The 22,795-nt window shown below is 46.1% G+C and overlaps 2 protein-coding genes across 2 annotated transcripts in view; both read right to left on the bottom strand.

The window, feature by feature from the left end:
- The window catches only part of LOC116936938 (uncharacterized), a 179,354-nt gene that overhangs the window by 56,498 nt on the left and 100,061 nt on the right, over positions 1-22,795 (bottom strand). The gene's annotated exons all lie outside the window — the stretch shown is intronic.
- On the bottom strand, positions 4,497-16,617 carry LOC142907925 (uncharacterized). Its single transcript, XM_076057925.1, has 2 exons — positions 15,684-16,617; positions 4,497-6,793 (listed from the first exon to the last, which is right to left on the bottom strand). Exons 1-2 carry the CDS (start codon positions 16,581-16,583, stop codon positions 5,699-5,701), a joined length of 1,995 nt encoding a protein of 664 aa, XP_075914040.1. The 5' UTR covers positions 16,584-16,617; the 3' UTR covers positions 4,497-5,698.

The following is a 22,795-nucleotide window of genomic DNA, read 5'->3' as shown; positions in this document are numbered from 1 at the left end:
TCACAGAGGCTGTGACGTCCTACATCAGCTTCTGTGAGGACTGCTGTATCCCAACACGTACCAGGGTGAACTTTAACAACAATAAGCCCTGGTTCTCAGCAAAGCTCAGAAGGTTGAGGTTGGAGAAGGAGGAAGCGTTTAGGAGTGGAGATAGAGACAGATTCAAGGAGTCGAAGAACAGGTTTAGCAAAGCGGTGAGAGAGGCTAAACGACTGTACTCAGAGAGACTAAAACACCAGTTCTCTACAAACGACGCTGCTTCTGTCTGGAGAGGGCTCAGGCAGATCACCAACTACAAACCCAGAGCCCCCCACACCACTAACGACTCCCGCCTAGCCAACGACCTGAACGAGTTCTACTGTAGATTTGAAAGACAATTGAACTGTCCTGAACCACCCCTTCCCATCCAAGAGGCCCCATACCCCACCCATACTACAGAGACGACTCTCTCCTTTCAGGAGGGAGAAGTTAATAGACTTTTCAAGAGGCAGAATCCACGCAAAGCAGCCAGGCCGGACTCTGTCTCTCCAGCCACCCTCAGGCACTGCGCTGACCAGCTGTCTCCGGTGTTCACCAACATCTTTAACACCTCCGTGGAGACATGCCATGTACCAGCCTGTCTCAAGTCCTCCACCATCATCCCTGTGCCCAAAAAGCTAAGGCCAACAGGACTAAATGATTACAGACCGGTCGCCCTTACATCTGTGGTAATGAAGTCTTTTGAGCGCCTGGTCCTGGCACACCTCAAAGCCATCACAGACCCTCTCCTGGACCCCCTTCAGTTTGCCTACAGAGCCAACAGGTCTGTGGACGACGCAGTTAACATGGCCCTCCACTTCACCCTACAGCATCTGGACGCCCCAGCATCCTACGCCAGGATCCTGTTTGTGGACTTCAGCTCTGCCTTCAACACCATCATCCCTGCCCTGCTTCAGGACAAGCTCTTCCAGCTGAACGTGCCCTACACCACCTGTAAATGGATCACAGACTTCCTGTCTGACAGGAAGCAGTGCGTTAAGCTGGGAACACAAGTCTCTGACTCCAGGTCTATCAGCACCGGAACTCCTCAGGGCTGCGTCCTTTCCCCTCTGCTCTTCTCCCTGTATACCAACAGCTGCACCTCCAATCATCTGTCCGTCAAGCTATTGAAGTTTGCGGACGACACCACCCTCATTGGGCTGATCTCTGGTGGGGATGAGTCTGACTATAGGTGGGAAGCTGACAATCTGGTGACCTGGTGTAGCCAGAACAACTTAGAGCTAAATGCTCTAAAGACAGTTGAGATGGTTGTGGACTTCAGGAAGAATACAGCCCCACTCACCCCCATCACCCTGTTAGACTCCTCAGTCAAAATTGTAGAGTCCTTCCGCTTCCTGGGCACTATTCTCTCCCGGGACCTCAAGTGGGAACTGAACATCAGCTCCCTCACCAAGAAAGCTCAACAGAGGATGTACTTTCTACGGCAGCTGAAGAAATTCAACCTGCCAAAGACAATGATGGTGCAATTCTATACAGCGATCATTGAATCCATCCTCACCTCCTCCATAACCGTCTGGTACGCTGCTGCCACTGCCAAGGACAAGAGCAGACTGCAGCGTATCATCCACACTGCTGAGAAGGTAATTGCCTGCAATCTACCAACCCTCGAGGACCTGCACACGACAAGGACCATGAGGCGAGCGAGGAAGATTGTGGCCGATTTCTCCCACCCTGGACACTCTTTGTTTCAGCTACTCCCCTCCGGCAGAAGGCTTCGGTCCATCAGGACCAAAACCTCACGCCATAAAAACAGTTTCTTCCCATCTGCTGCTGGCCTGTTAAACAAGGCCAAGGGCTTACACTGTTTTTAACATTTTATCTACATAATGACACCTTGCCGATATTAACTATGTTAACCTATTTGTATTTTTTATTTTTCAATTATATCTTAAAGCTATTTTATATTCGATATTTATTCAATTTTATATACTTCAGCCCCTTGGTGTTAGACTTTTAACCCTTATTATAGTAAGACTTGTTTAAAACTTATTTAAGATTTTAGATTCCTATATGTTGAATGTATGCACCATCCTGCCAAAGTAAATTCCGTGTCGGTGTGAACTTTCATGGCGAATAAAACCCTTTCTGATTCTGATTCTGATTTGCCTTATAAAACAGAGGGGCAAAGTGTGCATGAACTCAAAATTTTTTTCCAAGGAACATACATCAGCAACAATGAGGCCATTTGCAGATTTCTTGGCTTCCCCATCCATGACCGTTCCCCCACAGTCGTCAATTTGGCACTTCACCTCCAAAATGGCCAATGCATCTACGTCACCAAAGGAAATGCCCAGCAACAGGCCCTGGCTCCACAAGATACCACCCATGTGGCGTTCTTGGTTTCGTACCCAAGTGACCCATTTGCTGCCAACCTGCTCTACCATTAAGTTCCCTCCTACTATACCTGGACTGCTAAATAAAGAATGGAAGCGACGTGCTGCTGACGGTGAATCGGATGCCTTGGGACGAGTCTACGCAGCTCATCCCAACAATCGGCAGTGCTACTTTCTCCCAATGCTTCTCCATGTTGCCAAAGGGCACGAATCTTTCCAAGACCTATAAACAGTGGAGCGAGTTGCCTGCCAAACGTACAGGGGAGCTTGCAATCTTCGTGCAATTCTTCCGCATGATCACCATCTTCATGAAGCTATGACAGAAGCTTCTTGTTGGTCAGTCCCCTTTCCAACTGACATTGCACTTCTGCACGAATATTCAAGTTTGCAGCCCATCTAACCCCATGTGACTCTGGCAAAAATACAAAGAGGGCATGAGTGAGGATATACTCCACGGAGCTCAAAGACAAAACACAAACCCGGACGTCAACTTTTCTGATGTCATCTTCAAACAGGACCTCATCCTCCTTCACGACAAACTGCACTCCATTGCTGGAAAATACTTCACGTCTATGGGACTACCAACAACCTACAGGGACAACCTGCATGCCCTTGCTCAAGAGATCCTACGTTAACTATGCTATTATGCTTTACAGATTCTTAAAATCTTTATGGAAAATTACCCAAAGCTGATGGATGCACAAATAGAAGCCTACACGGAAATCTTGGAAGACACTGAGACTACAAATCGAGTCATTTTTTTCCTTGAGGCACCTGCCAGGACTGGGAAGACCTTTGTTTTCAAACTGCTCCTCGCTAAGGCTCGCAAGAGAGAGAAAATTGCTCTAGCTGTGGCATCATCGGGGATTGCTGTGTAAGTCGATGTGTGTGTACGTCCAAGTGTGCATGTCAGTCCATGTGTGTGTGTCAGTCGCTGTGTGTGTTAGTCCATGTGTGTGCATGGCTTCATGTGAGCGTGTAAGTAACTGTGTGTCTGTGTGTCAGTTGATGTGTGTGTATACGTCGATGTGTATGTATGTGTTAGTCCATGTGTGTGTTAGTCCATATTTGTGTAAGTCAATGTGTTTGTGTGAGTCTGTGTAACTGCATGTGTGTGTATCTAAAGTCAATGTCTGTGTGAGTCCGTATGTGTGTGCAGGCCAATGTGTGCGAGTCTATGTGTAGAGGAGTAATATGGGGATGTGACGTCATGCTGGCTGTCCAGTGCGATGACGCCATGGGTCGTGACGTCATGCGCGCTGGGCGAGGTGACGACGTCACGTCTCCTCTAGGTACTTAAGGGGGTCACTGTGGAAGCCCGGGATAGAGAGCGGTTGAAGAGCCAGCCAGGGGTAGAGCTCAGGGAGTCTGGAGTTGTTGGCTGAACCCCCGATCCGACTCGAGGGAGAGAGCCCTGGAGCTAGCCGAGCTAGGAACAGACAGAGTGAAGGTTCGTGTGAAGGACCTCGTGAAGGACCCCTACCCCTGCAGAAGTTATCCGAAGCCCTTAACTGAAGACCTACCTCGGCGTCGTCATTTGCACCTCAACATATGTGTGGGTCCATGTGTGTGTAAGTCGATGTGTATGCGTCGGTCCATGTGTGTGCAAGTCGATGTGTATGTGTGAGTCCATGTGTATGTAAGTCGATGTGTGTGTGTGAGTCCATGTGTGTGTGTGTGAGTCCATGTGTGTGTCTCTTAGTCGATATGTGTAAATCCATGTGTGCTTTAGTCCATGTGTGTGAGAGTCTACGTGTGTGTGTGTGAGTCCATGTGTCTAAGTCCACGTGTGTGTGTGTCTTTTTCGCCCAGGCAATGCCGGGAACTTCCCGCTAGTACTTTTATATAAGCGCGCAACTTCATCTATCTGTGATGCACCCTGCACTTTCCGTCGTTTCCATGCAGGGGGCGCTGTAAACCTACTAGCCCCCTGCATGAACGACGGAGGCGCAGGGGCAGACGTTCGATCACGTTGGAATCGATCTGCAGACGGCGGTCTTCTGGCACGGCCACGATCCCAACCAGGTGAAAGTCCGCATCGAACCGAACCCCCGGCAAGGCCATCTACTTCACGACGAGAGAAAATTCACACGAAATGTCGTTTTCAATGAAGTCTTCCAGATGTAAAATGATATAAGCTTTTAATGAAGAAATACAATTATCTAATTGAAAACAAAATACAATTCAAAGTTGTTTCATTTTAAAACTTCAAAACTGAGCACCGGGTGCTTGAGTGAATGCGTCGTTCGTGTGCAATTTTTTTCGTGACTTTCCTGGCCGAAGGCCGTAAATGTTTGTGAGGGGCTCCGCAGGCGGTCCGGCTTGCTTCAACCCTTGGTTGTCAACATCCAGACGTTAATCGGCAAGGACCATTTCTAGTCCTAGTTAGACAAAATCTACGTCAACACGTAATACAAAATTATAATTCGTGTTGTAGAGAATGTATCTCCTCTACGTGTAACTTTTAAGTGGTATGCCTTGTAATTGATGAATGATCCGAGTGTGCTCCCTATTGCAAAGACAATGAGTTGCTGCAGAGGCAAACGATTCCTGAAAACACAAAAATACCCTTTGACCTGTATCACAAGCACGAGTCTCACCCGAGTTATCTGTACAGGTTACTTCCAAAAAACACTTTGTCCTAACTTCACTTATTCAATGTTTGACCCTTATAGACAAAATGTTACATATACGCACACAATCAGACAAGTATTCATTCTAAATTTGTGACAGGCATAGTAAGAAAATGTAATTACTGCACTGAAATATGCTGTATCAGGTTACATCGTATTAACAAGAAGCTATTTAACAAAAATACGCACCGTCTGCTTAACAGTGTATGTACAACATACTATTGCGTCATTCAAAACGAGTAGGCCATTGCATGCTGGCGTCTCAGTCAAAATTGAGCAAATTTTAAACATTACCTACAAACTCCACAACTGAGATGCCAAATCAACCATTGCCCCCTACTGACAGGCTCTTGTCCACATGCAGGCAGGTGCAGGGCCACCACCTTGTGCCACACAGGGGCAGCTGCTACTTGGGGGTGCTCTTCACGTGTTTGAGATGAGATACAATACAAAACTCCGAATTGCCAGAGGCTATTAAGCAAGCACCATTTAAATGCAATTATTAAAACAGTCAATGCTTGGGAGCTTATTGGCTCTTGCTCCTGGTTAGAGATCTACCCACCCCACAGGTCCACAAGAACTGGCCGTTCTTACCCTGCAGGTTTAACCTAGGAATTGAGTGTTCAACTTCACATTATTGTCATTAAAGGCCTGTGATAAAGGTGCATCTATTGGAGAGACATCGTCTCTGGCTTACACATCTACCGGATCTCCATTTGACTTTGTATTGTCTCGGAGGAAGTCCACCCACACCTCCACTTCCATAAACTGCTGGGAGTTGCCTCGCTCTGCCTCACAGTCAGAATTCTCCTCCTGCTTCACGTTGCCTCCATCGATGTGAAGGTCCGATATTGGAGTTGAATCTTCATCTTCAAATTTTACCTTCACTTCTTCGCTCTTCACCATCACTTCTTCACATTTCACCTCTTCATATTTCACCTTAATACCTTTAAAAGTGTCCAAGCTGGGATTTTCTTCCGGTTCTTGTTTCATGACGGATGGGCTCATTGCGGCACTTTGACTTTCACAAGCTGATTTCAGACTCCACTCCTTGTGTATCTTTTGATGCTTTTGAGTTCTCTGGTGTACATGAAGATTTGTTGAAAGTGCAAACGCCTTCCCACACACACTGCACTTGAAGGGTTTCTCTCCCGTGTGTGTTCTCTGGTGTCTTTGAAGATTTGTTGAAAGTGCAAACGCCTTCCCACACACACTGCACTTGAAGGGTTTCTCTCCCGTGTGTGTTCTCTGGTGTTTTTGAAGATTTGTTGAAAGTGCAAACGCCTTCCCACACACACTGCACTTGAAGGGTTTCTCTCCCGTGTGTGTTCTCTGGTGTTTTTGAAGATTTGTTGAAAGTGCAAACGCCTTCCCACACACACTGCACCTGAAGGGTTTCTCTCCCGTGTGTGTTCTCTGGTGTTTTTGAAGATTTGTTGAAAGTGCAAACGCCTTCCCACACACACTGCACTTGAAGAGTTTCTCTCCTGTGTGTGTTCTCTGGTGTTTAACAAGAGTAGATGAATGTGCAAACACCTTCCCACACACACTGCACTTGAAGGGTTTCTCTCCCGTGTGTGTTCTCTGGTGACTTCGAAGATATGTTGACCGTGCAAATGCCTTCCCACACACACTGCACTTGAAGGGTTTCTCTCCCGTGTGTGTTCTCTGGTGACTTTGAAGATTTGTTGACCGTGCAAATGCCTTCCCACACACACTGCACTTGAAGGGTTTCTCTCCCGTGTGTGTTCTCTGGTGTTTTACAAGAGTAGATGAATGTGCAAACACCTTCCCACACACACTGCACTTGAGTTTATCTCCCATGTGTCTTCGCTGGTGTTTTACAAGAGTAGATGAATGTGCCAACGCCTTCCCACAAACACTGCACTTGAAGGGTTTCTCTCCTGTGTGAGTTCTCTGGTGCCGTCTCAAATGTTCAGTACGATCCGTGCTGTATGCACACCGGTCGCATTGATGCCTTGTGGTACCGAGCTGCGGCGAGTGCCTTTGCTCCATCAGACCAATTCTGCAGAGGAAGCGACAGAGGAAGCGACAGAGGAAGCGACAGCTGCAGACAGAAAAAAAATATATCCACACAGAGGAATGCATATATACACAGTAACACGTGACTTACACGTCTATACTAATTCATATATTCATGATATAGTCAAGAAGTTTCCCAAATTCATCACAGGCTGTTATGGAACACAATGAGAGGGCGAATGGTCATGAATATGCCTGGAAGCCCTAGTGTCTTCAAAATGAATGTTAACCCAAAACTCCGAGCACACAATTTCGGCTGTCTGGATACAAAAGGTATTTTTTATGAAAGCTAAATTCAGCTGATATAGCAAAGGGTGTTGAAAATAAAACTATTTGTGTTATGCAGAAATGCATAAATGAATGTTCAATCGCAACTTAGAGGTGTGAAGCCAGCCAGGCTCACGATGTCCATGAATGCTGGGATGAACAGATCTGACTTCAGCTGCATGTGTGTGCTGTGTTGACTGTTTCCATTCTTACAAAGAGTTCCAGAGGAAAACAAACTATTGTTGTGATATAACCTCCGTGTTCAACAGAGTTAACAGACTTTAGTGAAAACACAAACTTGACACTGTCACACACTGGCATTACAGCAGCAGCTACAGCGGCTGCAGCAGCTGCTGCGACTACTACAGCAGCAGCTACAGCAGCTACAGCAACAACGGATGCAGCTACAGCAGCAGCTGCTGCAACAGCAGCTGCAACTACTACAACAGCAACTACAGCAGCTGCTACAACAGCAGCTGCTGCAGCAGAAACAGTTACAGTCGCAGCAACGGATCCAGCTACAGCAGCTGCTACAGCAACTTCTACAGCAGCAGCTACAAGTATAGATATTTTTTTCTTTTCCGCTTGTGTGTTAATCTGTGTTTACCCCGGATATTTTAAAGATGGCAATTATCTTGCTGTGTATTCTACTGCTGTCCCTCCCGGCCATATCTAGTGCCACACTCAACTCTACAAACAGCTACCCTCATTACTTTGTGTCCATACTTGTTGCTCGATTTGCCACTACACCTGCAAATGAAACTGCTCAGACGCTTCTACGCTCCATCTTTGTATCCTTTTAAACCCTATCTTTGTCCCATTACTTCACCAGCACTCCTTCCAAACTTCATTCTGCTCTTAAAAATAACACCATCTGCGAGCTGCTGCTATTCGTCGAAGGTTCGCCGATCTTCATCCTTTCACAGAAAATACTTGTGCAAACTATTAATTCTACTTTTCTTATTCCTGGGTGGTATTGAGCTTCATCCTGGCCCGAATGAAAAGAGCTCGTATAATTCTGTAGATTTTTCTGGCAGGAAAGGTGTTGGTGTTCTACATGTCAACATCAGAGGGCTTGTGATTAAATTAAGTCAACTAAAACTAGAAGTAGCAAATCTTGACCCGGACATTTTTTGCCTAACAGAAACATTTCTCACTCCTGCCGTCAATGACTTGCAGATTACGATTGACAACTACACCATTTTTCGGCTTGACCGAGGATCTAAAGGAGGTGGAATTGCCATCTATGTTCGTAATACTATTGCATGTTCACCAGCTCACTCCTTGTTTAAAAAATGTTGCTCTGAAGGTTTGGCTCTCAGAATAAGTCTCCCAAATAATCAACAGATATTGGTAGTGTGCTGCTATAGATCGCCTTGTGGGAAGGATGTTGAAGCTGCATCAGCACTGAGAGTGCTTTTTGGGGGCCTCCCTAAAGGTGAAATAGTTTTAGTGGGTGATCTAAATTGGAATTGGCTAAACCCGCCGGCCGTGGCCACAAATTTTACAGATGAATTTAACCTGTTTCAATTAATAAATGTCCCCACAAGACCCAACCTAAAAAATCCGAGACAGTCAACTCTGCTTGACATCCTATTGACAAATGCCCCTCACAATTTCGCACTGACTGGTGTTCTGGGTAATAACCTTAGTGATCACTCCTTCATTTTTGGGGTGAGATCAGCCAGACCCAAAGCCCCCCTAAAATTGTTGAGAAGCACTCTATGAGGCACTTCAGCTCTCAGGCATTTACAAATGATGTGCTTCACTCGGATATTGATAAGGTCTGTGATATCCCCAACCTGACTACGGGTTGGGAGACTTTCAGGTACACGTTTCTCCAAATTCTTAACAAACATGCTCCATTGAAAGGCAACCGCCCACCATGGTATGATCCTTTGATTACAAAGCTCATGAAAACTAGGGACAAGGCTTGGGCATGTGCTCAAAAAAGTAATTTGGTAAATGACTGGCTAGAATACAGGATTTGAAGGAATAGATGCGTAAAAAATACGGCATGCAAAAAATGCCTACTTTTCCTCCACTCTCCTGGAATCACATGGAAATGCCAGGATTTTTTGGAAAACAATCAAATCTATCGAAAATGCATCCAAAAGAGAACATCTGCCCGTTGAGCTTAACCGAAATGAGGAATATTTTTCAGATCCCAAAAGAATAGTTGACAATTTTAACCTTCATTTTTCTGAAGCTGGTAATCTTTTTGATAATGTATTGGGAGTCACCCCTGCTCCTGCAAATTCCTACACCCCTGTCCAAACATTAAACGAATTTAGTTTCCAACCAATCCACGGAAGTAATGTTCTGAAACAACTGTCCTACCTCAAAGGGTCCTCCTCTACCGGAGCAGATAGTTTTCCCGTCTTTGCTCTACTAACTGTTGGTCACCTAATATACAAACCTATAGCCCATATTTTCAACCTGTCCATCAAAGAAGCATCGGTTCCTCTAGAATGGAAACATTCCTATGTCCATCCACTTCACAAAGGGGGCCCTAAAGATGATCCCAATAACTACCGACCTATCTCAATTTTGTCCCCATTGATGAAAATTTTTGAAAAATTATTGAACTACCAAATTAGCAGTTTCCTGCCCACCAACAATCTACTACATCTAAAACAATCTGCATTCCGAAAAAAATACAGCACCACATCTGCTGCATTAGACTCTTTGAATCAAATTTACAAGAGCCTTGATAATAAGCAGTACTGTGCCTGTCTTTTTCTTGACCTGTCCAAAGCTTTTGATACAGTAGACCACAACACCCTGCTTAGTAAACAAAGTTGCCTCGGTTTTTCCGAGAACACAGTACAATGGTTAAAAAATTACCTCTTTTCTCGCACCCAAACTGTATTCACAGATGGTTGGAGGTGAAACAGTGTTAAGATAACAAAAGGGGTTCCACAGGGTTCCATCCTCGGCCCCCTCTTGTTCTCTCTTTATGTCAATGACTTGGGCACTGACCTGGATCATTCCAGGGTAAATCTTTTTGCAGATGACACGATACTGATTACTGCTGGCCGCTCTCCGGATGACGTGATTGCTAAGCTCCAGGGTGATTTCAACAAACTACAACATCAGCTAGTTTCTCTTAAACTAGTCCTGAATACCTCCAAAACCAAGGTGCTATGCTTCTCACCGGGACTAAAGCAGGAAGTTATTTTTCCCCAATTACATTGCTTGAATAATTATCAAATAGAGCAAGTCAAGATCTATAAGTATCTTGTGGTCATCCTGCATTCAAAACTTAATTTTGAAGATCACATTGATTATATTGGTAAAAAGACAAAATAAAAATTGGTTTTCGGTATCGACACAAGCACTGCTTCTCCCCAATGTTCCGTTTGGAATTGATAAAAGCTACCATACTGCCTCTACTTGACTACTGTGACATCGTGTATAAATCAGCCCCAAGTACTGTACTGAAGAAGCTTGATTCCATCTATCACTCGGCCTTAAGATTTGCATTGAACTGCCCATATAGGACTCACCACTGTGATCTCTACATTGGATCAAACTTAACATCTCTTAATGTTCGACGGCTTGTGCACCAGATCTTATTTATTCACGATGTACTTACAAAAATAATCCGCAGACTACCTACTGGATCTCCTCTCTGTTTCAAAGAAAAAATTTGACCTCAGGTCTTCGCTCATCTACCAGCTTCACATTCCCTATTGCCGTACAAAAACCGGAGGAAGGGTCTTTGCTATTGATGCCCCCAGGGCATGGAATGCTATTGCCAATAAACTGCAACTTGAATCACTACCTATGAGATCTTCACTCAAAACTGCTCTTGAGGAGTTGTACACCCCTAGCTGCCACTGCTATTCAGTGGCCAAAAATATGTCTCTAGATTTTGGTGTTATAATTTATTTATGTAGTTTATTGTTAAAAATTCGGTCACAGTCCCTATGATCACTGTTACATTGCATTTATGGCTTTTACTTTGGTGATTTCGAAAACGGTTTTTTATGTTTTTGGCCATGTTTTTGTTTATTGTAGTACGGAGTTAGACTGATGGCCTTAATATTAGTTGTCTTGTGGTTGTTGTTATTTGACTTGCATCCCACTGGGATTTTTGCACACAGCGTTGGTGTATGGTGCTATTTCAGGAATATTTTGATTTGTTTTTTTCCTGAATTTTCTGTTTGCACAGTCACATAATCACTTTAAGATGTTTTCTTGTTCATGTTTTTTGTTTGTTGAAGTTGCACCCGATTCAAGAGCCGAATGGCTCACAGGGCTATACCAAATAAATTAAAATGAAAACTGAAACCACCACCACAACAACAACCACCACCACCACCACCACCACAAAACTATGAAACTAAACAGGTGGTGGTGTGTCCAGACCCACGCCTGGCAACCTTCATCCGCTCAGTATTAATGCTTCCTCACTCCGCCAAGTAATTAATTGATTAATAATCAACATCGCCGAGGCTGCGTGTTTCTCTCTCTCCCAGTGGTGAGATGTTAACTACCTCTCCTGGCATACAGGAAGTCGTGGGTTCGATCCCGACCCCGTGGATTTCCCTCCGGATCCCCCGGTTGTCCCCACTCCACATGCTGAGTGAACACCGCCACGCGTCCAGAGTGAACACCGCCACGCGTCCAGAGTGAACACCGCCACGCGTCTACAGTGAACACCGCCACGCGTCTACAGTGAACACCGCCACGCGTCTAGAGTGAACACCGCCACGCGTCTAGAGTGAACACCGCCACACGTCTAGAGTGAACACCGCCACGCGTCTAGAGTGAACACCGCCACGCGTCTAGAGTGAACACCGCCACGCGTTTAGAGTGAACACCGCCACGCGTCTACAGTGAACACCGCCACGCGTCTACAGTGAACACCGCCACGCGTCTAGAGTGAACACCGCCACGCGTCTAGAGTGAACACCGCCACGCGTCTAGAGTGAACACCGCCACGCGTCTAGAGTGAACACCGCCACGCGTCTACATTGAACACCGCCACGCGTCTAGAGTGAACACCGCCACGCGTCTATAGTGAACACCGCCACGCGTCTAGAGTGAACACCGCCACGCGTCTAGAGTGAACACCGCCACGCGTCTACAGTGAACACCGCCACGCGTCTACAGTGAACACCGCTACGCGTCTACAGTGAACACCGCCACGCGTCTAGAGTGAACACCACCACGCTGTTGACGAGCCTCACCTCGTTGTTGTTGTGGGCAGGTCGGTTGTGAAAACAAGAGCGGAATAGCAGCTCAACGCGGGCTTGGCCTGGTAAAAAAATAGAAATAAAAACTGTGTGAATATTTAAAATAAAACAAAGTTACAAAGTGGCCAGCCGTGTGAAGAGAAATTCAACTTTAAGCAAGAGAATTGAAGCGAACGCGATCAGGCGAGGGCAGGAGGCAAGGCCCCGCGTTGTAAAATTCCAACCTGGACATCGCTTCCATGCTCGCTGCTACTCAGTTGACATCCCTACGAGAGAGAGCAAGGCTCTACCTCGGTAAACAACAACCACCACCACAACAACAACCACCACAACAACCACCACAACCGCGATGAGAATTTCTCACCTCGGATTTCAGTGCAAAGGCGGAGGGGCAACTTCCCGTTACCTCGCGACGTCACGAAGCAGCAGCAGGTGACATGACGTCACTTGCGGGATACAAGACTCCCCTCTTAACTTGAATAAATTATGCTAATGAGCCCGGCCCATACGTGGAGGGATGGGGAGTGGGTGCCGAACCCGTCGCAATAAACTCGCGACGGCTATCACGAACACATTATGCTAATGAGCAGCCAGTCACCGGGAGTGGCTTTGCCCAAATAAGGATTGGCACTGGAACAGTTATCGGCAGCGGCCGAGCGGAAGTTACGTCACGATCAAGAGCGCGGTGGTCGGTGACATGACGTCACTAGCGAGGCACACCTCCCCCTTGGCGTTCGACGCCGTTGAGGTCACGCTGAGCGGTGACGTCAGAGAGCGGGGTCAGAGTTCAGGTTTGTTGACAGAAGGGGAGCGGCAGTGACGTGGTGAGCGCTGCGCTCCGCACCCGACCAGCCGAGTTCCATTCCCGCTCGTGGCCAACACCGCCAGTGACGATTTTCTGAACCGGTCCTGAGCCTCCCCTACGTCGACTCGGCCTCAAACGAGTACCCGGTGCGGTGTGTAAACATCGCCACTAGGGAGACAAAGGCGGCCGGGCGTGGTGCTGGCCACCCACCCCCCCGTGTGCCGTCCCACCCTTAATAGGTGCTCGCTAACACCACTTGCCCCTACAGTCTGTTAAGGCTATACAGGGTATCTTTGTCTTTATGTTAGGTGCTCACTAACAGCACTTGCCATGACATTCTGTGCAGGCTATACGGGGGATCTTTGTGTTGGGAGCAAGTTTGAGTGGCGTGTAGCCGTGGGAGCTGAACGGGCGCGTGCTGCTGCTGATAGTTGTTGACTACGGTTGGACAGACGCTGATAGACACACACACACAGACAAGACAGGCGGACAGACAGACAAAAGGAACACAGAGACAGAGACGACAGAGAGACAGGCAGAGAGACACACAGAGGCGAACAGAGACACGGACAGAGAGATGTTGAACACACTTAACTCGCTCCATTGAAAGAGATTCCTCGATCTTTGCCCATCCCCGGAAGTCGTTCCAGTTTCTATTTCATTGTATGTGGTGTGTACGTGTAAGCAATGTGGGATATCGATGTACACAGCTACAGCTATGAACAAGTTTCACAGACAAGACGCCTTTCAGACTCTTTGGTTCTTTCGGTAAAGTCACGTAGGTAGAAAATAAATATATCACGACGTTTCGATCGCAACACGAGCAGTCGTCCTCAGGCGAAAACATCCAGACATTGTCACGTGAGCTACGTCACGTGACAAAGATAAGGTGACCCCCTCCCCCCCCACCGTGGCTCGCCCCGCTCAGCTGAGCATCATTTTAATGCGGTGGGATCACGCGAAATTGATTTCTGTAAGACGAAGGTACTTTGAAAACCCACTGGCTATATACTCTTTTATATAAGCGCACAACTTTATCTGTGATGAACGCTGCACTTTGTCTTTTTCATGCAGGGGGCGCTGTAAACCTACTAGCCCCCTGCATGAACGATGGAGGTGCAGGGGCAGACGCTCGATCACGTTGGAATCGATCTGCAGACGGCGGTCTTCTCGCACGGCCAGCTCTGTGTCGCCTCATCTCAATCCCGCGATCCCAACAACGGGTCTCACCCGACTTATCTGTACAGGTTACTTCCAAAACACACACTTTGTCCTAACTTCACTTATTCAATGTTTGACCCTTATAGACAAAATGTTACATGCACGCACAATCAGACAAGTATTCATTCTAAATTTGTGACAGGCATAGTAAGAAAATGTAATTACTGCACTGAAATATGCTGTATCAGGTTACATCGTATTAAATATGCACCGTCTGCTTAACAGTGTATGTACAACATACTCTTGTGTCATTCAAAACGAGTAGGCCATTGCATGCTGGCGTCTCAGTCAAAATTGAGCAAATTCTAAACATTACCTACAAACTCCACAACTAAGATGCCACATCAACCATCGGCCCCTACTGACAGGCTCTTGTCCACATGCAGGCCGGTGCAGGGCCACCACCTTGTGCCACACAGGGGCAGCTGCTACTTGGGGATGCTCTTCACGTGTTTGAGACGAGATACAATACAAAACTCCGAATTGCCAGAGGCGATTAAGCAAGCACCATTTAAATGCAATTATTAAAACAGTCAATGCTTGGGAGCTTATTGGCTCTTGCTCCTGGTTAGAGATCTACCCACCCCACAGGTCCACAAGAACTGGCCGTTCTTACCCTGCAGGTTTAACCTAGGAATTGAGTGTTCAACTTCACATTATTGTCATTAAAGGCCTGTGATAAAGGTGCATCTATTGGAGAGACATCGTCTCTGGCTTACACATCTACCGGATCTCCATTTGACTTTGTATTGTCTCGGAGGAAGTCCACCCACACCTCCACTTCCATAAACTGCTGGGAGTTGCCTCGCTCTGCCTCACAGTCAGAATTCTCCTCCTGCTTCACGTTGCCTCCATCGATGTGAAGGTCCGATATTGGAGTTGAATCTTCATCTTCAAATTTTACCTTCACTTCTTCGCTCTTCACCATCACTTCTTCACATTTCACCTCTTCATATTTCACCTTAATACCTTTAAAAGTGTCCAAGCTGGGATTTTCTTCCGGTTCTTGTTTCATGACGGATGGGCTCATTGCGGCACTTTGACTTTCACAAGCTGATTTCAGACTCCACTCCTTGTGTATCTTTTGATGCTTTTGAGTTCTCTGGTGTACATGAAGATTTGTTGAAAGTGCAAACGCCTTCCCACACACACTGCACTTGAAGGGTTTCTCTCCCGTGTGTGTTCTCTGGTGTCTTTGAAGATTTGTTGAAAGTGCAAACGCCTTCCCACACACACTGCACTTGAAGGGTTTCTCTCCCGTGTGTGTTCTCTGGTGTTTTTGAAGATTTGTTGAAAGTGCAAACGCCTTCCCACACACACTGCACTTGAAGGGTTTCTCTCCCGTGTGTGTTCTCTGGTGTTTTTGAAGATTTGTTGAAAGTGCAAACGCCTTCCCACACACACTGCACCTGAAGGGTTTCTCTCCCGTGTGTGTTCTCTGGTGTTTTTGAAGATTTGTTGAAAGTGCAAACGCCTTCCCACACACACTGCACTTGAAGAGTTTCTCTCCTGTGTGTGTTCTCTGGTGTTTAACAAGAGTAGATGAATGTGCAAACACCTTCCCACACACACTGCACTTGAAGGGTTTCTCTCCCGTGTGTGTTCTCTGGTGACTTCGAAGATATGTTGACCGTGCAAATGCCTTCCCACACACACTGCACTTGAAGGGTTTCTCTCCCGTGTGTGTTCTCTGGTGACTTTGAAGATTTGTTGACCGTGCAAATGCCTTCCCACACACACTGCACTTGAAGGGTTTCTCTCCCGTGTGTGTTCTCTGGTGTTTTACAAGAGTAGATGAATGTGCAAACACCTTCCCACACACACTGCACTTGAGTTTATCTCCCATGTGTCTTCGCTGGTGTTTTACAAGAGTAGATGAATGTGCCAACGCCTTCCCACAAACACTGCACTTGAAGGGTTTCTCTCCTGTGTGAGTTCTCTGGTGCCGTCTCAAATGTTCAGTACGATCCGTGCTGTATGCACACCGGTCGCATTGATGCCTTGTGGTACCGAGCTGCGGCGAGTGCCTTTGCTCCATCAGACCAATTCTGCAGAGGAAGTGACAGAGGAAGCGACAGAGGAAGCGACAGCTGCAGACAGAAAAAAAATATATCCACACAGAGGAATGCATATATACACAGTAACACGTGACTTACACGTCTATACTAATTCATATATTCATGATATAGTCAAGAAGTTTCCCAAATTCATCACAGGCTGTTATGGAACACAATGAGAGGGCGAATGGTCATGAATATGCCTGGAAGCCCTAGTATCTTCAAAATGAATGTTAACCCAAAACTCCGAGCACACAATTTCGGCTGTCTGGATACAAAAGGTATTTTTATGAAAGCTAAATTCAGCTGATATAGCAAAGGGTGTTGAAAATAAAACTATTTGTGTTATGCAGAAATGCATAAATGAATGTTCAATCGCAACTTAGAGGTGTGAAGCCAGCCAGGCTCACGATGTCCATGAATGCTGGGATGAACAGATCTGACTTCAGCTGCATGTGTGTGCTGTGTTGACTGTTTCCATTCTTACAAAGAGTTCCAGAGGAAAACAAACTATTGTTGTGATATAACCTCCGTGTTCAACAGAGTTAACAGACTTTAGTGAAAACACAAACTTGACACTGTCACACACTGGCATTACAGCAGCAGCTACAGCGGCTGCAGCAGCTGCTGCGACTACTACAGCAGCAGCTACAGCAGCTACAGCAACAACGGATGCAGCTACAGCAGCAGCTGCTGCAACAGCAGCTGCAACTACTACAACAGCAACTACAGCAGCTGCTACAACAGCAGCTGCTGCAGCAGAAACAGTTACAGTCGCAGCAACGGATCCAGCTACAGCAGCTGCTACAGCAACTTCTACAGCAGCAGCTACAAGTATAGATATTTTTTTCTTTTCCGCTTGTGTGTTAATCTGTGTTTACCCCGGATATTTTAAAGATGGCAATTATCTTGCTGTGTATTCTACTGCTGTCCCTCCCGGCCATATCTAGTGCCACACTCAACTCTACAAACAGCTACCCTCATTACTTTGTGTCCATACTTGTTGCTCGATTTGCCACTACACCTGCAAATGAAACTGCTCAGACGCTTCTACGCTCCATCTTTGTATCCTTTTAAACCCTATCTTTGTCCCATTACTTCACCAGCACTCCTTCCAAACTTCATTCTGCTCTTAAAAATAACACCATCTGCGAGCTGCTGCTATTCGTCGAAGGTTCGCCGATCTTCATCCTTTCACAGAAAATACTTGTGCAAACTATTAATTCTACTTTTCTTATTCCTGGGTGGTATTGAGCTTCATCCTGGCCCGAATGAAAAGAGCTCGTATAATTCTGTAAATTTTTCTGGCAGGAAAGGTGTTGGTGTTCTACATGTCAACATCAGAGGGCTTGTGATTAAATTAAGTCAACTAAAACTAGAAGTAGCAAATCTTGACCCGGATATTTTTTGCCTAACAGAAACATTTCTGACTCCTGCCGTCAATGACTTGCAGATTACGATTGACAACTACACCATTTTTCGGCTTGATCGAGGATCTAAAGGAGGTGGAATTGCCATCTATGTTCGTAATACTATTGCATGTTCACCAGCTCACTCCTTGTTTAAAAAATGTTGCTCTGAAGGTTTGGCTCTCAGAATAAGTCTCCCAAATAATCAACAGATATTGGTAGTGTGCTGCTATAGACCGCCTTGTGGGAAGGATGTTGAAGCTGCATCAGCACTGAGAGAGCTTTTTGGGGGCCTCCCTAAAGGTGAAATAGTTTTAGTGGGTGATCTAAATTGGAATTGGCTAAACCCGCCGGCCGTGGCCACAAATTTTACAGATGAATTTAACCTGTTTCAATTAATAAATGTCCCCACAAGACCCAACCTAAAAAATCCGAGACAGTCAACTCTGCTTGACATCCTATTGACAAATGCCCCTCATAATTTCGCACTGACTGGTGTTCTGGGTAATAACCTTAGTGATCACTCCTTCATTTTTGGGGTGAGATCAGCCAGACCCAAAGCCCCCCTAAAATTGTTGAGAAGCACTCTATGAGGCACTTCAGCTCTCAGGCATTTACAAATGATGTGCTTCACTCGGATATTGATAAGGTCTGTGATATCCCCAACCTGACTACGGGTTAGGAGACTTTCAGGCACACGTTTCTCCAAATTCTTAACAAACATGCTCCGTTAAAAGGCAACCGCCCACCATGGTATGATCCTTTGATTACAAAGCTCATGAAAACTAGGGACAAGGCTTGGGCATGTGCTCAAAAAAGTAATTTGGTAAATGACTGGCTAGAATACAGGATTTGAAGGAATAGATGCGTAAAAAATACGGCACGCAAAAAATGCCTACTTTTCCTCCACTCTCCTGGAATCACATGGAAATGCCAGGATTTTTTGGAAAACAATCAAATCTATCGAAAATGCATCCAAAAGAGAACATCTGCCCGTTGAGCTTAACCGAAATGAGGAATATTTTTCAGATCCCAAAAGAATAGTTGACAATTTTAACCTTCATTTTTCTGAAGCTGGTAATCTTTTTGATAATGTATTGGGAGTCACCCCTGCTCCTGCAAATTCCTACACACCTGTCCAAACATTAAACGAATTTAGTTTCCAACCAATCCACGGAAGTAATGTTCTGAAACAACTGTCCTACCTCAAAGGGTCCTCCTCTACCGGAGCAGATAGTTTTCCCGTCTTTGCTCTACTAACTGTTGGTCACCTAATATACAAACCTATAGCCCATATTTTCAACCTGTCCATCAAAGAAGCATCGGTTCCTCTAGAATGGAAACATTCCTATGTCCATCCACTTCACAAAGGGGGCCCTAAAGATGATCCCAATAACTACCGACCTATCTCAATTTTGTCCCCATTGATGAAAATTTTTGAAAAATTATTGAACTACCAAATTAGCAGTTTCCTGCCCACCAACAATCTACTACATCTAAAACAATCTGCGTTCCGAAAAAAATACAGCACCACATCTGCTGCATTAGACTCTTTGAATCAAATTTACAAGAGCCTTGATAATAAGCAGTACTGTGCCTGTCTTTTTCTTGACCTGTCCAAAGCTTTTGATACAGTAGACCACAACACCCTGCTTAATAAACAAAGTTGCCTCGGTTTTTACAAGAACACAGTACAATGGTTAAAAAATTACCTCTTTTCTCGCACCCAAACTGTATTCACAGATGGTTGGAGGTCAAACAGTGTTAAGATAACAAAAGGGGTTCCACAGGGTTCCATCCTCGGCCCCCTCTTGTTCTCTCTTTATGTCTATGACTTGGGCACTGACCTGGATCATTCAAGAGTGAATCTTTTTGCAGATGACACGATACTGATTACTGCTGGCCGCTCTCCGGATGACGTGATTGCTAAGCTCCAGGGTGATTTCAACAAACTACAACATCAGCTAGTTTCTCTTAAACTAGTCCTGAATACCTCCAAAACCAAGGTGCTATGCTTCTCACCGGGACTAAAGCAGGAAGTTATTTTTCCCCAATTACATTGCTTGAATAATTATCAAATAGAGCAAGTCAAGATCTATAAGTATCTTGGGGTCATCCTGGATTCAAAACTTAATTTTGAAGATCACATTGATAATATTGGTAAAAAGACAAAATAAAAATTGGTTTTCTGTATCGACACAAGCACTGCTTCTCCCCAATGTTCCGTTTGGAATTGATAAAAGCTACCATACTGCCTCTACTTGACTACTGTGACATCGTGTATAAATCAGCCCCAAGTACTGTACTGAAGAAGCTTGATTCCATCTATCACTCGGCCTTAATATTTGCATTGAACTGCCCATATAGGACTCACCACTGTGATCTCTACATTGGATCAAACTTAACATCTCTTAATGTTCGACGGCTTGTGCACCAGATCTTATTTAATCACGATGTACTTACAAAAAGAATCCGCAGACTACCTACTGGATCTCCTCTCTGTTTCAAAGAAAAAATTTGACCTCAGGTCTTCGCTCATCTACCAGCTTCACATTCCCTATTGCCGTACAAAAACCGGAGGAAGGGTCTTTGCTATTGATGCCCCCAGGGCATGGAATGCTATTGCCAATAAACTGCAACTTGAATCACTACCTATGAGATCTTCACTCAAAACTGCTCTTGAGGAGTTGTACACCCCTAGCTGCCACTGCTATTCAGTGGCCAAAAATATGTCTCTAGATTTTGGTGTTATAATTTATTTACGTAGTTTATTGTTAAAAATTCGGTCACAGTCCCTATGATCACTGTTACATTGCATTTATGGCTTTTACTTTGGTGATTTCGAAAACGTTTTTTTATGTTTTTGGCCATGTTTTTGTTTATTGTAGTACGGAGTTAGACTGATGGCCTTAATCTTAGTTGTCTTGTGGTAGTTGTTAATTGACTTGCATCCCACTGGGATTTTTGCACACAGCGTTGGTGTATGGTGCTATTTCAGGAATATTTTGATTGTTTTTTTCCTGAATTTTCTGTTTGCACAGTCACATAATCACTTTAAGATGTTTTCTTGTTCATGTTTTTTGTTTGTTGAGGTTGCACCCGATTCAAGAGCCGAATGGCTCATAGGGCTATACCAAATAAATTAAAATGAAAACTGAAACCACCACCACAACAACAACCACCACCACCACAAAACTATGAAACTAAACAGGTGGTGGTGTGTCCAGACCCACGCCTGGCAACCTTCATCCGCTCAGTATTAATGCTTCCTCACTCCGCCAAGTAATTAATTGATGAATAATCAACATCGCCGAGGCTGCGTGTCTCTCTCTCTCCCAGTGGTGAGATGTTAACTACCTCTCCTGGCATACAGGAAGTCGTGGGTTCGATCCCGACCCTGACGCCTGCTGTATATTTGGAGTTTGCGTGTCTCTCTCTCTCCCCGTGGTCGCGTGGATTTCCCTCCGGATCCCCCGGTTGTCCCCACTCCACATGCAGAGTGAACACCGCCACGCGTCCAGAGTGAACACCGCCACGCGTCTAGAGTGAACACCGCCACGCGTCTAGAGTGAACACCGCCACGCGTCCAGAGTGAACACCGCCACGCGTCCAGAGTGAACACCGCCACGCGTCTACAGTGTACACCGCCACGCGTCTACAGTGAACACCGCCACGCGTCTACAGTGAACACCGCCACGCGTCTACAGTGAACACCGCCACGCGTCTAGAGTGAACACCGCCACATGTCTAGAGTGAACACCGCCACGCGTCTAGAGTGAACACCGCCACGCGTCTACAGTGAACACCGCCACGCGTCTACAGTGTACACCGCCACGCGTCTAGAGTGAACACCGCCACGCGTCTAGAGTGAACACCGCCACGCGTCTAGAGTGAACACCGCCACGCGTCTACAGTGAACACCGCCACGCGTCTAGAGTGAACACCGCCACATGTCTAGAGTGAACACCGCCACGCGTCTAGAGTGAACACCGCCACGCGTCTAGAGTGAACACCGCCACGCGTCTAGAGTGAACACCGCCACGCGTCTACAGTGAACACCGCCACGCGTCTAGAGTGAACACCGCCACATGTCTAGAGTGAACACCGCCACGCGTCTAGAGTGAACACCGCCACACGTCTAGAGTGAACACCGCCACGCGTCTAGAGTGAACACCGCCACGCGTCTAGAGTGAACACCGCCACGCGTCTAGAGTGAACACCGCCACGCGTCTAGAGTGAACACCGCCACGTGTCTAGAGTGAACACCGCCACGCGTCTAGAGTGAACACCGCCAAGCGTCTACAGTGAACACCGCCACGCGTTTAGAGTGAACACCGCCACACGTCTAGAGTGAACACCGCCACGCGTCTAGAGTGAACACCGCCACGCGTCTAGAGTGAACACCACCACGCTGTTGACGAGCCTCACCTCGTTGTTGTTGTGGGCAGGTCGGTTGTGAAAACAAGAGCGGTATAGCAGCTCAACGCGGGCTTGGCCTGGTAAAAAAATAGAAGTAAAAACTGCGTGAATATTTAAAATAAAACAAAGTTACAAAGTGGCCAGCCGTGTGAAGAGAAATTCAACTTTAAGCAAGAGAATTGAAGCAAACGCGATCAGGCGAGGGCAGGAGGCAAGGCCCCGCATTGTAAAATTCCAACCTGGACATCGCTTCCATGCTCGCTGCTACTCAGTTGACATCCCTACGAGAGAGCGAGGCTCTACCTCGGTAAACAACAACAACCACCTCAACCACCACCACAACCACCACCACAACAACCACCACA

This window comes from Petromyzon marinus, chromosome 85, assembly GCF_048934315.1.
Source record: "Petromyzon marinus isolate PM22_M1 ecotype Great Lakes invasive population chromosome 85, UKy_Petmar_22M1.pri1.0, whole genome shotgun sequence".
NCBI classification, from domain to species: Eukaryota; Metazoa; Chordata; class Hyperoartia; order Petromyzontiformes; family Petromyzontidae; genus Petromyzon; species Petromyzon marinus.
Note: the sequence above shows the minus strand (reverse complement) of the source record. Positions and strands in the feature narration are given on the sequence as shown.